This window comes from Habropoda laboriosa, unplaced genomic scaffold, assembly GCF_001263275.1.
Source record: "Habropoda laboriosa isolate 0110345459 unplaced genomic scaffold, ASM126327v1 scaffold212, whole genome shotgun sequence".
NCBI classification, from domain to species: Eukaryota; Metazoa; Arthropoda; class Insecta; order Hymenoptera; family Apidae; genus Habropoda; species Habropoda laboriosa.
Window position 1 is genome coordinate 4,500,322 of NW_017100509.1, and position 16,469 is coordinate 4,516,790.

The window sequence follows — 16,469 nt, forward strand, 5'->3', positions numbered from 1 at the left end:
GTGACCTCGTCAGGCCCTCCTTCCCCCTCTCTCCCGCCTCACGAACCCCCTACTCCGTCCTTGCTGTCGTCTCTTACAGGCTGAGCTCTGCCAGCGACAGGACCGTACTCTTACCCCGCAGCACCCTGTGTATTATACGGACCTTCGTATACGCCGTCGGCTGCATTCCGCGTCTCGGAGAAGAGGGAAAAAAGAAGAGAGAGACACACGGTCTGGTGATAGGTTCAATTGACGACTATTACGGTGAAATTCGAGATTCTTCGCCGTTGATATTTCAACGTGTTCTGAACTATTTCGACGAAACTTCTCGATACTAATCGTTCCGGGGGAGAAAAAAGACTAACGGTTCCTTTTCGTCGAACGTCCGTATTTTCGCTCGGTATTTTCACCGTATAGTGAAATAGAAATTTGTAATACTTCTCGGCGTGGAATTTCTGGGAATCCTCCGAAGGGAGAATTGAAATTTGCCGGATGGGTGAAGAGAGGAGGGAGAAGGATTTCAATATGCGATATCGTAAATACAGCGTGTAACAAAAGTTCCTAGACTTTCTGGAGTTCGATCGTGTATATCGATGCCCTCCGAATTTGGCTCTCCCTGACTTTTCGGTCCCTCCTCTCTTGTTCGTTCGAAATACAATATCGAAGAAGTGAAGAAAATCATCGCTGAAACACCTTCGCACATGTGCCAACCAGAGTGAGCTTATGCATTGAAGAAAACGACGAATTTGCCAGTCTATGAAAAACCCTTGTTCACTTGTACCGATTTAATTGGAGAAATTTTCAAAGCAAAAGCATCGCTACGCGAATGAAACATTTCAGCAATCTCGGTCCCGGGAACTTTTGCTACATACTGTATGAAGCATGTAGCGCGAGTGTAAAACGCGGCACAAGTGTGTACGGTTCTAATATCAATTAGATTCACTAGGAAAGAATACCGTAACGCGGAGAGTGCGTCGTGTTTGAAACGAGGGGGCAGGAGACAGGCAAAGACTGTTCGGAGAGTCCTCCGATGGGGGGGAAAACCGTGTAGAAAGAGAATAGGAAAAGTGGGTAGGAGTAGGGGGCGCAAGGGCTCGATTGCGACGGTCCTGCCGGGGCTCAAGATGAGGCCCGCCTTTTTACACTGGGTAAGAAAGAGCCGCTTGAGGCCGTCGTGGTTAAAGCGAGATAAATGAAAGGACCATAGAAGGAGCAGACGGAAAGAGAGGAAAGGAGGAACGCCTATACGCAGAGATCGAGAGAGCAGAGCCAGCCGGTGTGTGTGTATATAAGTACACCAAGTGTGTGTGCGTGGTGCGTGTTGGAGCGAGAAAGAGGCAACGATCGAAGGATTAAACGGAAGAAAGGAGAGCGAGCGAGAGAGAGAAATAAGAGAATAAAAAGAAAGGATGTTGGATACGGCGGAAGGGGAAGGGTGGTAGGTAAAAGCAGGATGGAAACGAGAAGGGAAGGAGAGAGGATCGACCGGGTGGTGCAAGAAGCGAAGGAAGAGAAGGCAAAAAGGAGAAAAAAAGGTGGGATCCCTTAAAAATTGAGACCCACAAAGGTGGGGATCGGAATTTCGGGCCCCGTAAACCGGCCAGTCTCGAGGAGGCCTTCGCGAAGATGAGGTGAAGAGAAGAGGAGATAGACGCCCGACGGGATAGAAGAAGAAGAAGAAGGAGAAAAGAAAGAGGAAGAAGAAGAAGGCGAAAAAGGAAAGGAACGAACGAAAGAAGTAATATAGAAGAAGAAGAAGAAGAAGAAGAAGAAGAAAGAAAGAAACTACGACGACGACGACGACGACGACGAAGACGAAGACGAAGACGAAGACGACCACGACGACAAAGAGGAGAAAGAAGAAGAGGACGAAGAAGACGAGGAAGAAGAAGGAGAAGAAGAAGAGGAACCGTAGCTGGTCTACTGTGTACCCGGCATGGACCGTCAGTACACACTCTGCGTACTCGTACCGGCGCACCAGTACCGCACCTATGTGAACAATTACCATCAGCAAGCACATCATCAACGTTTGAAGCAACAGCAACGCCAGCAATACTCCGAGCAGCAACGTTCGTGCAAGCAGCCTTATCAGCAGGAGCAAATTTACGAGAACGTCGTCTCTCAATATCGGATGAGAATGTGCTATCACAACGACTACGAGAACGACGAGCAGATACAAAGGTTCTACTGGGAGCAGTGTTACAGACGTGATGACACCGATGCCACCGCATATTATTACTGTGAATACGTAAGGGCTATTCTGTTCCAGCATTATCCTACTTCTTCTGCACGACGTTCCCTCAGGATCGGCTTAGAATCTCCTACCAAGTGAACTCCACACACACACACACACACTGGAACAGTGGTTTTTGCCTTCTGTAGATTCCGTTCATTGAAAGATTCCTCTCTCTCTACACCAGCTTTTCCGTGTCTCTGATACGATAGGATACTCGTTCATCTGATAACAGATCGAACCAGGAATTCCTCCTAGTCATTTTTCTTCGTGTTTCTTTTTACCTTCCGTTCGAACAAAGTGTACTCCTTTACACCTGAAACGAAGAGCTACAGTTGAAAATATGAAAGCTTGAGTTTAGGAATGGTAAAGAAATTCCAAGGAATTTCGAATATTTCTCGGCTACTACCTGTCCCTTCTTCTTCTTCTTCTTCTTCTTGTACACGTTTCACAATGTTTCTCTTGTTTCACGCGACTAGTGACGAATACAAGATGCAGGATCGTCCGATGCTCGTAACACGCTGTGTAAATCGTGCGTAATGGTATTTCCTTATTTGAAAAGCGGGAATAATTGTCCGGTTGGAGGAGTTATCTGATCGACGTGAATTCACAATTACGATTGAACGTCATTTCCAAGCGTAGAATTACCTGTGAAAAGTGCTGCAGTTTTAAGTGATGTTGCACAGAGCACACGCGTTGCTTTAGGATATTAGATCGGTACTTAAATTTCGCGGTGTTATCAATGGAATTTGTGGTATATTTTTTCAAAATACGATTCAGTGATTGGAAACGTGAATATCTGTTTTTTACATGGATTTTTGCAACTGTGTGTTACAGGCGAAGAAGGAAATCTACGATGTAAAGCAACAGAGGCTATGTCTGGCCCAGGATGAGTACAATCACCTCAACAACGCTCTAACAACGCTCGGTGCATCTCGCACAAGTTGTGAGTACACCTTAATACTAGCGGTATTTGTTTTCCGGAATTGTTTAGCATTCAGAATATATACTCCAGAGTGGAAAGTAGCGATTTACTTGGAACTTGTGGCGCGTTGAAAACTGTTGATTGTGTTATCGGCGACACGTTAGTCTCTCAAAAAGTATCGTTCAAATTGCGATCTTCTTTTTTGCACCGGTATCCTGCGGTACGAAAAATTATTTGAAATTAGCGTACATTTGAAAGGCTTGCTTTTGATAGGTGTATGTGCAATTATATTTAACGATTACAGTGGCGGCTTTGTGGAATTTTCTTATCAATTATCTCGAGTGCCTTTTATTCGTCTACTTTGAAATTAGAAGACACACTTTTCGGTATTTGGACTCTTGTACAGGGAAATATATTTGTTCAGCACTTTCGAAATCTGTGAAAAATAGCAAAGTAATTTTTGTATGAAATTTGGCTCGAGAATTTTTTTGAAATTGCTAGAAACGATACGACAGGATAGTAATTGAATTTGTCTTGCTTACAGTGTGCTCTAGTTCAAGTTCATTGAGCACCAAGTATGATCCGGATCTCTTGAAGTCTGATGTTGCACTTGCGAGGAGTCGAGTTTCCCGGTTGAAACGAGAGCTCGAACAGATCCGAGCTGAAATGAACTGTACGCAGCGAGGAGTGGATACTCTTGCAAGGTAAGCCATTGTCTGATCCTTAGATTTAGTTTTCAAATTTCCTCCAGTTTGAAGAACCTATTTTCCACGAGTATAGCAGACGAATTGGACGAATTGTAATTATTTTAGACGCTTGTAAGTCACCAGAAGCTTGTCACGTTAGTGTTTCTTAATAAATCATTTTCAATAATCTTGCTCAGAAAAATTAAAAACCAAAAGACTTGCTTAAGTATTCTCGCCATTCGTTGTCTTGTGATTAAAATGAAATACCACGTAAGAATCGCCCAAATCCTTTGCTACTCTTTCTCCCGACGAAGCAAGAAAATTTCGCAAACAGAAAAAGCAACATAAAAATGAACGTTTCTCTGACCCAGCATGGAGATAGAAGTTAGAACGAACGTCTCAAATCTCTCGTCTTTTATCCCATCTAGCGTGGAGCAGAAATTAAGCGGGCACCATGGTGGTTGCTACAACATCACGGAGGCTCAGGCGATCATGACGGAGCTTCGGAACATTCAAAAGTCTCTGAGTTCCGGGGAGAAGGAGAAGGCAGAGCTGATGCAGTCTTTGGCTCAATTGAAAGACGAATTGACGAGACTGCAGCTCTGCGAGGGCAGCCCCGAGGCGAGTACGCTAAGTTTACCGCAGGAGAAACTAAGCACGGCTTCGCAGACTGACCTGTCCGGCGAATTGGTCCCGATCGGCACACGTCTGGCCGAGATGGCACGCATGAGGTTGCAATACGACGAGGCGAGGAAGAGGATACAGCACATTCAACAACAACTGGCCGATCTCGAGGAAAAAGTAACGCCGGGTCAGACAGAGAGCGACAAAGACAAGTTGCTGCTCTTCCAAGAGAAGGAACAACTCCTGAGGGAGTTGAGGAGCATCACGCCGCGTACTAGAACGCAGCAAGACATGAAGAAAATCCAAAGCGAGATCAGACGTCTCGAGCAGGACCTGAACAACGCGCTCGAGTTGTCCAACAAAACGATCACCGATCGCGTACGTCTACACGAGGAGAAACAGCTGTTGCTGCAACAGCTCAGAGACGCTCTACGCTCTATGGCGATGCTCGAAGGGCAATTGAAGACACTGAGCGCGAGTACGTTGTCGGTGAGCAGCAGTTCGAGCCTCGGTAGTCTCAGCACGACCAGCAGTAAAGGTTCCCTCAGCTCTGGACTCAGTTTCACCGATATCTACGGCGGTCCTCAATGTCTCGGACCTGTCAGCTCGCAACAAGAACGACCGGTTGATATGGTCGACCTGCACAGACGCGTGGAGAGACTGCTTCGTGGCTCGGAGCAGAACAATCTCGTCAGCACACCCTCGCCGGGAAGGTCGCAGCCGAGTTTGTCGCCGAGATCGAGCCTGTCCAGCGTCAGTCCGCCGGTTTCACCGTTGTACGAGAACGCTCCTATGGGCCCTCCGCCGGCGTACGAGCACGTAGAGATGCAGAGGCGGCAGCATCAGAGACCTGCAACCTCGTCGAACGCTCATCTGGACGGGAATCAGTTGGAGGATCGATTGGCCGAGCTTAGATTTACTCAGCAGCAGACGTCGTTGCACGAACAGTTGTGTACAGGTTCTCAGGATCGTATCAAGCTGGTTGGCGGTCCGCATCCGCCTGTAGAGTTGCAGTCTGGAAATATGTCCCAAGGAAGCGGTCTCGGTAGGCCTGTATGCGTGATACCTCATCAAGTGCCTTCGCAGGAACCTCCGCCTCTCTCGCCTATCAGCGAAACACCTCCTCCTACTGGAATTCGTTCGAGAGCGAGTAGTTCCGGTACCAATACCAGGTCCGTTTCAGCTGCCGTTTCCGACGAAAGTGTCGCGGGTGATTCAGGAGTGTTCGAGGCGTCTAATAGAAGAAAGCTTCCCGGAGCGATCAGTGATGTAGATTCGCTGGCTCTTAGGGAGATGAGTTTGGAGACGGCGCAGGTGCAAATTAAGCTTAGGTTTGTTTCAATGCTCTTTGTTATTTTCTTCCTCTCGTGTTGGAGAGTGGAGATGGGAAGCATATTTGGTCGGTGTTGGAATACTTGTGAGTTGAATTTTCACTTGTAAGTGAAGTGGGTGGTAAATGAGTGATAGTGACTGTGTAATTTCACGGTTGTGTGAACGGGGGTTTCAGGATTGATCAAGCATCTCGTTGTAGTTGTTCAAATTGTTAGGATTTGTTTCTTTGTAATTTGTCAGGAGTTTCTGATTTCTCGTGAAAATGATGAAAAGGCAGGAACGACGCTTTAGTTACATCTTTGATTTCGAACGGAAATAAGTTTAGGATTTTTCTTTAAAAAAATTACTTTAAAATACGTTACCGACGTGGATTATTTTGTTGTCCTGAGATTCCTTGAGAGTCCTGAGATTATTTTGAGATTCCAATGTTCTGTATAATATGGTTCCTGTCTCCCGGCAAAGTATGGCTAATTTATGTAAAAGATGTTAAGCGAAACACAAAATATTTGTTTAGATATTCTGTAAGTGACGGTTTACTTCACGTTGGAATTGAACGTGCGAGGAATTTGGCTGCCCTTTTTATTCCTAACAACGCGCAAGTGTGAGTATCTATTTAAATGTATAATTCATGGTTATTCGTTAAATTAAGAGTTTGTTAATTCTTGTAACAAACCACAATATTATCGTGGATTAAAATTGAAGGAAATGCATGTGTGGATATGTTTGATCAGCTGATAAAAAAATCCTTATATTAAAACAGTATAGGAAATTAAACCTTCAGTTTTTATTCTGTACAATTGTGATGAATAGTTACAATACAATTTAATAATAGAAAAGATACGGATACCTATATAAATTTTAGAATTTTGCACACCCGGAAAAGATTGCTTAAGGAAATACAGATGAAAGAATATTCATATATTAATTTTTTCTGTAACGTTAAGACCAAATTTTATACCCTGTTTTGTTATCAGTGGTATTCATAAGTACATAAGTGGATGTAGTGACACGGTATGGGCATGATTCTAGTTAAAGTCAATTATGTCGATCGATGATAAACATCGCGGCGTGAACAAATAGTTCAGTGTTAGTTGGTATTGATCGACATGGTAACAGACATGTAAAAATTGAAGTAAAATACAAAATTTTACTTCATTTACCATATTCGTAAACAGCTTCTTAAAGGATCAAACATTTCCAAGTAAACAAGGCTTGTAGAACATAAGTTCCCTCGTTATATCAAATCCAGAAGTACTCGATAGCAAAAGTGCTTCGATTCAGATGATAGGTACTTTAATTTAACAAAGTTGCATTGGTAAAAAATAACAGTATACTTATTTAAATAAAAAGAAATGGACATTTCATATATAAGCCATTCAGAAGTCAAAGTGACTAACTTCATCAAATTGGATATATTAAATTTTTTTATTTAGGAAGAGTTAAGCATCAAATTAAAATTGGAAGAATAGCAAAAAGTGGAGTTAATGATTTTGGCTTCTGAGTGGCTCATATTACAATTGGATACTGATAAAGAAATGGAACATGACGAGTTTCACAAAAATTAAAAAATTGAACTCGATGGAAAGTAACAACTGTTTTTTTCTCTGTTTGTGTTTAGGTATATAAAGGCAGCATTGCTTCCAATGCAGCCGCCAGTTAATCACATGTGTTGTACGAAACCTGTTGCGGATCTGCGCAAACCAACCTTCGGCGAAACATTCCCGATCGCAGTACCACTCAACAAACTGTACACAAAGACACTGCAAGTTAACGTTTGGTGCACAGGCAGCGAGTCTGAGGAGTGCTTGGTGCGTGTGGCCTCTATTTCTTCTTTGTCTCTTCCTCTGCAATCAAATAACAATCGAATATTCAAAGCATTAGATACTTAATGAATACTAAAAAGTATCGATGATGTACTTTCGATTTACAATTCCATATGTACTTTTATTCTTCTTTAGTTTTTTTTTGTTTTTTTTTTTTGTTTTTGTAAAACCTGCATTTTTATATTCATTTTAATTTATGCAAAATGTAAAATATCAGGTGAATTTTTGTTACTATTTCTACTCAGTTTTGTAATAGAATTTTACAGTCTCCTCTCGTATAAATAAATAAATTAATTTAATATACAGTAACTACCTTATACAATTGTTACGTTCACGATCCTCTTCAACATGTTCAACTGGATCTCTTTCCGGTTTCAGGGGTCCGCCCAAGTGTCCCTTGCAGACTTTAGTCCAGAATCGCCAAGCGTGAAATGGTACAACATACTCTCCTTTCGCTTCATGCAACCATCCGATAACCCGAGCACCAGTACCAGTAACAATAACAGTATATCCACCAGCTTAGCAAGACAGGCGAAACACGACAAACAAGAATCGGATATATCGGTGTATCGCGGTGGACAAAATACCAAGGAGGAAAGCAGTGACGAGAGCACGATTATCAGCTCTCAGACGTCCACCTTGACGAGAAATCAAGGATGTGACGAGCTACAAACGGCCATCTCGTTGAGGTTGGAGGAGCTTGCCAATTGCTTGGGTAGTCCAGAAGAAGAAGATGAAAATGGTGGCAGTGAAAGCGGAAGTGAGGACAGCGATGAAGAAGGAATTATTGTTGAGTTTATGATGGATGACAATGTTCTGGAGGATGTGCTGGAGCACGAGGTAAATTCCACCTTGATATTGTTTTATTTTTTATTTTTTTAGATTTTGTCATGTAATTATAAATACTTTAGAAACACACAATTTAGTCTTATCGTCATTAATTTAAATTCTCATCCAATCACCTTCTTTCTTGTCATGTAATGTTATTGAAATAAATTTACTTAATTTTCAATTAGCATTCATCATTAACTTGTGTGATTTATGAGTACAGGAAGACGAAGAATTAAACGAGGAAGCAAGGCAAACTCAGGACAAGGAGACCAACACGGAATGCGTGTTCATACCGGAACAAGGCAAACAAAGGAAGCTTTCAGCTGCCGGTGTTGTTTCTAACGTCATGCACGACGATAAAAATTCCATCGTGATTAAGAGGAGTCAAACGTTTTCACCTAGTGCTGCAGTCAGTAAAAATCACTATATTTGTCGGGTAAGCCTCCATTTTGTCGCACGAGATATTTATACATACTTAAATTTCATTTGTTTCTTTAATTTCTATTTAATTTTATATTTCACGTTACAGCTGAATCGCAGTGATAGTGATAGCAGTATGCCACTTTATCGCAGAGGTGGGCCTTTCCAACGAAATTCCGTGGAAAGACGGTCTCTTCGATGGCGCAGACCCTTATCTGCTTTAAGCTGTAAAACCGTTTCGAAAAAGTCTACGAATTTGCCACCTACCGCTAGAACGTCGTTAGATCTTGAATTGGATCTTCAAGCGCAACACGCTAAATTGAACAATCTTCAAGACGAGCTGAGCAGGTTGCGTGAATTAAAGCAAAGGTTAGAGCAAGCGCGGGAAAAGGGGGACACCGATTTTGCAACGTGGTTGCTGGAAGATCATAAGTTTCAAAATCTCATGGCACAAGCCGAGAGTGGAAAGAATGGTAAGAGTGCCGAGGATAAGAGAGTAGAGAAGATGCTGAAGAAAACCTCGAAGGAGATTTACAAGCTGAGGAAAACGAAAGCTGGCAAGGGGAAACCTGATATTATTTCGTTCAAGTATGTACTTCAAATATTTTTCAATATCTGTATCTTCAGATATTTTCGTTCATTTTCCTTGCAATTCATTTCTTCTACATGAGTGATTAATAAATAAATAATTTTTATATTGTCATTGTAAAATTATAGCTTACAGATAAATGTTTTCATTTCCGCTATGCTATAAGTCGACCTAAATTTTACGTTTCAGAGAAAAGATGGCTTTCTTCACGCGCGTTAATCTTAATGTTCCTGTACTTCCACCTGATGATTCATTGTGCGAGAATACATCATCGGTATCTCCATTACCCATTCAACACAAGAGGCACGCTTCGGAACCAGTTACCACTGAATTCAGGGTTACTAAGCTCGGTGTTCAAGGTGTTTCGAATTCGGCTGTACGGTCAAATAGTGTTCCTAGCGGGAATGCATCCGTGGTAAGAACTGACGCAACCAATAACACGATTATGGTCACGAATGTGGCCGAGGACGTTCCGGCGAACAGTACAAATAATAAATCGGTGAACACGAAAGGTCGACCTTTAGAGGCGAACGCTTATCAAGAAAATGGTCAAGGCGAGAGTCTCAAGTCACCGGAAGAAAATGACGGTGAAGAGCCAAGGAGATACGAGTACGTTGTCGATAGAGTTCTCGGTGTTGAGGTGTAACATTTACACTTTTAGTTGGCTTTCGGTTTGCCTTATATCGTTGGTGGATAACTATTTGCGTATCGATTTTGTAACTATCAAACGGAAGCAAGGGAATGAAAAGAAAGAACAGAGGAATGCTGCTGCTTTCTTACTTTTTTCGAATTCTAGGTGCCATGCACAACGATCGAAGAAAACGTTTACTGAAATACGTTTGTACGGCGCACGCTATACGACGATGCTAGTGTAACTAGTACAGCGAACTGAATTAAGCGTTGCTGATATTGTTATTGTTTTTTTTTCTTTTTTTTTTTTTTATTACTGGTTATCGACGCGACGACGACGCGCAAGAGAAATGATGTCTAGGAAGATTTTCGAGGCGATAGCGAAAAATGCGTGAAACAAACGCTCTGTACATACGAGAAACCGTAAATTATTTAAATGAAATTTTATGCGAGAATTATTTAATTTCAATCGATTCCATCGGGTTCCTCTCTTGCATCCCGGTTCATCATTCTACATCATATCACTTTGCTCGCTTCCCCTTGCATTTTATTTTAAAGCATACGCAAGACCCCACCGAGCAGCTGGACTGCAATGTTAAAAATATTATAAACGAAGGAAAAGATGGTAAAGGGAAAGAATAAAAGGCTATGGCCCTGGTTGGCTGAAATCTGCCCTCGATTCCGTTACTGCCATTTCGTAATGTGTTTGCAATTCGGGTTCTTACACTAGCTCTTCGTTCTTTTGACTACGATATTGACGTATTCATGTACATGTACATACGTGTATGCTTGCACTAATCTTCCTTAGTGTAACCTAAACGAAGCGTTTTTAACGTTTTGTTAATTCAGAGAATGGTTAGGAATATTTATTACCAATTATAACTAACGGTCACTTGAATATGTTTGAATATTTGGTACTAAACAGTTGCAATTTTTAAGCCGCATCACAAATTATTCTAAAACTGTACTGTTAAAGATAGGTTGTTATTTGAATGGAGCGAAATTTGCATTATTATTACACTTGTAGAACTACATGCTTTATTTTAACGATCAACGTGAAACTAGTGAGTAAATAAAAATGATCCAAGACATTCAATAATATTCAAGGAAATTCGAAAGATGTCGCGTCAATAAATACTATAAGATTTGAAAATATAACCTACAATCTCCTGAATGAACATTTTGTATGTACGTCGAGGAACCTGATAGGAATTGGGTTTTCTTTGGAGGACTAGTAAAAAATCTTCAAAACACCAATCATGTAAATAACTTTGTATATATGCATCGACAATCACGTTTAAATGCTACACACAAACACACACACACACGCGCGTGCGCGCGAATGTATGTAGTATATCACGAACGCATGTTTGTATATACGTTAGTGCGCCAGTGTGTACGTATGTATGTATGTATGTATTTATAATACCTATAGGACAGAGAATATACGCGATTAAATTCGTATGGTCTGCGAGAACATATTTTTATGATGTATAACTTGTGCAACAGATTTTGTTACTTCGCTAATAACACGAAAAAAAGGTAAAATTGTCTTTGTACAGGATTGCACTAATCATGTGCAGGACCCATTACGTATGTATGTATTTAATTAATGTGTTACGTTAACGTATTATGTACCAGTGTGGCGTTTCGTTTTACTGTGTCGAATTAAGTGTAACGATGATGATGGTGTCGATAAGAATGATAAACGATGGGGCAACGATGGTAACGAGGTATGTGTTTACGATAAATGTCAGTAAAAGGCAACGATAATGTTGCTAACTAACAGTATCGATGACGGCGACAATAATAAAATAGCGACAATGAATATAATAGAACATTAAAATATGAATCATGGTACTGATATTGATAAGAATAGTAATAACAATTATAATAAGTTCGTAATGAAATATACACATACATAAACACGTACATCCTCCGAGAAACAACCACGGTATGACTTGTAAGTAATGATTTAAATGGTAGTGATTCGTATGATAACGATTAAAAGAAAAAAATACAGTATATTCTTGCCATATTATTTTGTATCGTAAATTTTGTTTCTCAAACTTTTGATAATTAACATCTTTTAATTTCTGAACCGTTTTTATGTGACTAACTACGTAGTGGAGAAATAAAATCATTCTAACAAAATAGTCCAAGTGGTATGAAGGTATGACACGTTTTTAACACATTATGTGCCTGTACGCTATAGGGCGGTCCACGACAGTTTCCCATCATAAACGAATGAAGATATTTCGAGGTATATTACGCAAGTAAGATAAATTTAATAAAAATCAAGAATGTTAGGAACACAGCGCTATATTTATTTTTCTCTAATTAAATATTTTAATGCAAGTTTTCACATTCTTCTGAAATGCTACCTAAGGTACGAAATGTGTTAAATTATGTAACATGACACAGTTACTTAAATGTCCAGAATTGATTTTTTTCTTGAGAAGCTAAACAATACTTATTTCTTTTATTTGCGTTGAACTTTCAATTTAAAGAATTAAACTATTCTTCGAAACTCATCGAAATGCAGAATATAAAGTTATCATAAATTCTTCAAAATAATAAAGTAGAACAGAAAATATTTTATTAAACTCTTTTCGTCTCTTGAATTTTCGTGTATTTATTTATTAAATATAGAAATGTTTCGTTCGCTATTATGTAAGATAGTATCATAAAACTACTGCTTTATTGTAAGTTTGACACGATATGTGTTTTTTGAATCACCATCAGAACTATATCGTATCGACGATAAATCTGAATATTTTCCTGGACTTCCTTTAGTATATTTACTTTTAAATCGGAAATACTATTAAAAAGTTATCATGCCAAAATAATAATTTATTGAGGATTCGTAACTTTAATTCCTATTATATTATAAATTTGAAAATAAAGATTGAGATAGTCATACAAATATTTTACAAAATGCAATTGAAAAACCTATACATAATAATTTGTTCGCGCTATAATCTCTGTGTCAATAGAAATATACCTTAACTACGACATATTTTAAATACTTTATATTTTTCGAAGTTCAAAGATTTGTTTTATCTCCTATATTCAAATTTAAGTACATATAAAACAATATATATTTCTCAAACCTTTAAAATCAAATGAAATTTGATTCTTCGTGGAATATTCACAAAATAGCGTGCCATAATATAAAAAATTAAAATTGCGTCGTACAAAGTAACGAAACTCGTATGCACATGCTCGAAAGTGCGCGCTTGCGCAGTATACTGTATTCTCGCAACCATTTGGATTGGTTGTTGGACTTATTGTTAATAGACTCATACACAGCGCCTCCCTCTTTTTAGTCAAGCAGAGCGCATCCGGCGCGATGCTGCTGTGTGGTGTTTTGTGTACAGTGTTATCAGTTTCTTTCGGTGCAATCGTGCAAATCGTAATATTTCTCCTGCAGAACTCGAACATCTTGAGAGTGCAAGCTTCCCTACCACCGGGAGCTGGTTAGTTTTGCTTTCATTACGTTTGTATAGTTAAAATGAAAATATTTAAAAATTAAAAGTTTCTTTATTTCGTGTGTTATGTTATATCGATACAAGAAGATTTGTAGTCAGATAAAACAGATTGATTAAGTTTATTATTACACGTTAGACAATTAAAATTAACAAGTGTTTACATTAACACATGGTTCGTTTTCCTTTTTACTTATTTCATGTTTCCAGTTCTTTTTCTTTTTAATTATATAATAATATAACAAACTTTACACTTTATTCAATTTTAGTACTTGCATATACCTGTTTTTGAACTGTCTACTTTGTGTGTTATACAAATATGCGAATGTTCCAACAAGAATTTTGCGAACACCGTATTACGTCTGACAGTTATCCAAATTGGCGCGCACTTTTCGAAAATGATTGTTTAACACGTAGTACATGGTGGTGTATGTATATATGTAGTGTGTTATTGTTATACATGAGTTTCGTGTCGAGCCACTGGAAATCGTGTCGTTGAAGAAAACTAGGTGGCAGAATTTAGAAGACAGCTTAAGTAATTCAGCGGTTTGCTGCAAGTGTGTGTTGACTAATCGATATTATCGTCAGCGGTACGCTTCCCGACCTCTACACTCATGCGTGTCAAGTGTGTTACATCGCGCGTTCAACGTAACTACTGTAGTATTCGCTAACACACGGATTTGACACCGGTTAAAGTCACACTACCTTCAAATGTTCCCACGCAACCAGAACAATCCGTTGGATGATAATGGTAGTGAACTTGAATATACCAAAAGCGTTTGTCAAGCACACGATTGGGGATCTTTTTGTAAGTTTTTTTTTTTTTTATATTATATTGGTCAAAGTTTCAACGTAATACAAACATAGCAAACGTGTTCCAGCCAACTTAATGTTTCACGTAGAGTTTGCTTTTGACCAGCAAACATCAGTTAATTCATTATTTGAAGATTTCGTTTTTTTTATAAGTGAATCGTTCTATCTTTAATTTCGTTGTTATATTTGTACAACAAACGATCTACTATAACAAAGATGACTCAATTTTTCCGTTAGCATTTAATAACACTCACCTAAGGAGCGTTTCTGTTAGAATAATATGCCAGTTAGAAGAACGTAGCAGCAGGTTAATGAATTTTAGAATATTGTGAATTTAAAGAATAAGTGATTAGACCTGTTGAATATTTCGTTCAAAGATTACACTTTTGTGAAAATGTGAAACAAATTTTTTTGTAAATGAGGTGCTAGTATTGAATTTGTTCACTAGAAATTTTTCTTTGAATTTTACATTTGTATATAGTTATATAAATATATACCATAAGAAAGTTGTTTATTGAATTTGTAGATAATATATTTTTGAAAGCTTTACTTCTATGTTCAAGTACTTGTAAACAGAAATTTATGTAAAGAATACTCATATAAAGTTGTCTGTAATCTAGTAATGCAAAATAAAGGTTAAGAAATATGTTGAATTATGTAATATAGATTTAATTTACTAGATTCACATGCACTACATAATGTTCATACAAAGTGTTCAAAATTAACGTTTCATTATAAAAACATCATTTCTTCATGACACATAGTGCATTGGAATGAGGTACTTGACAACAGTTTGAAATATTCAAGTTTTACACTCACACTTCATTTCATTAAAGCTACAAAACTACCAATGCTTAATATCGCTCGTACAAAATAAATAATATTTATTTATGTTTCCCTGTAGTACATATATAATATTTTCTATGGAAAATCATAGAAAATTATACTCTTTTTCTTCGAGCCATAATTAATATGGATGTTTCCTAGAAGTCTGGTATTTTAGAAGCGTATAATGGGTTTTACCTGTTGAAGTTTCCGATGGTATTTCGGACTATTGTTCAAGTATTGATAGTGATAATGAAGGTAGTGACATATATCCTTCGCGAAAGAAACAAATAATTATACTTCACAGCAATGCAATATTATAGTATTAGACATTATAAAATGTAAATAGATGGGTATATAATTTCCAAGTTACACGATGTTCAGGTTAATTTTAGGTTAAACCGCAAGGTTTGCAACCACAAATCAAAGGTAAAATCAGAAGGGTTAATCGGGATCAATTTACATTATTTTCACCATAGGAACTCGGCTTCCTATCGATTTAACACTATCATCACCGGCTAAAAATACCAAAGATGTAGTTGCAAGACTTTACGTTACGCGAGTGCATGGAAAGTTTGCGTACTCGAGGAATCTAGACTTCGCGGAATTTTTCAAAAAGAATTCTGTTCGGAATAGTGTAAGAATAAGATTCGTGCATCGATTGAAAGATCTTAAAAAATACTCTTAACGTTCGATAGCTATTTCGTATGAATTATCGTATCGATTTATTTTGATAGATTTCGAGGAAATCAAGCTTTGAATATTCGTCAACTTATAATAAACTATTTTTTTTTAACAGAATCTCTGCTATTCTAGAGGAAATCAAAATCATCTTCAATTAAAAGACAATATCGTACAGGCGTTCGAGGAAGTGAAGAATTTGAACACGGTACTATTTTAATAATTTGTCTACGACATTAAAGACGACATTTTTAACAATTTTTCAATTGATAAAATGAACAAATTATTGAAATTTGTTGCATTATTTTAGACTATACCAAATGCAGACTAACAGAAATAGCGGTGAACAGTCAGATTGAAGGAACCAAGTCATCCGCCTCACCCGGATGTGCGTTCCATAGTAATGTATTTGCATAGGAAGGGTAGGGGCTTCCCCCACCTGCACTTTGGCCACCATTATCACCTGACTATACCTACGCAGGACAAAAGTTCTTGCTTGAGTCTCTATCGACATTTTTCCTAAACCTGAACAACTGTAATTACAGTTAAAATTAACCAATTTTCTAATTAAATAGGCATCGCCTGAATCA

General features: G+C 38.7%; 2 protein-coding genes across 3 annotated transcripts in view; both read left to right on the forward strand.

The window, feature by feature from the left end:
• Positions 1–10,442, forward strand: part of LOC108576210 (protein kibra) — a 46,408-nt gene extending 35,966 nt beyond the window's left edge. Inside the window, exons 5-13 of one of the 2 annotated variants that reach the window (XM_017939156.1) lie at positions 3,050–3,158; positions 3,682–3,841; positions 4,252–5,778; positions 6,294–6,380; positions 7,398–7,587; positions 7,981–8,442; positions 8,654–8,869; positions 8,963–9,441; positions 9,632–10,088. In XM_017939156.1, coding sequence (XP_017794645.1) covers positions 3,050–3,158; positions 3,682–3,841; positions 4,252–5,778; positions 6,294–6,380; positions 7,398–7,587; positions 7,981–8,442; positions 8,654–8,869; positions 8,963–9,441; positions 9,632–10,088 — 3,687 coding nt within the window. Of the gene's footprint in view, positions 1–3,049; positions 3,159–3,681; positions 3,842–4,251; positions 5,779–6,293; positions 6,381–7,397; positions 7,588–7,980; positions 8,443–8,653; positions 8,870–8,962; positions 9,442–9,631 lie in introns of both variants that reach the window. The other variant, XM_017939157.1, reaches the window with a different exon arrangement.
• Positions 10,443–13,424: 2,982 nt separating this feature from the next.
• LOC108576241 overlaps positions 13,425–16,469 on the forward strand; it is a 7,549-nt gene continuing 4,504 nt past the window's right edge. Inside the window, exon 1 of the mRNA XM_017939200.1 lies at positions 13,425–13,551. Coding sequence (XP_017794689.1) covers positions 13,425–13,551 — 127 coding nt within the window. The remainder of the gene's footprint in view (positions 13,552–16,469) is intronic.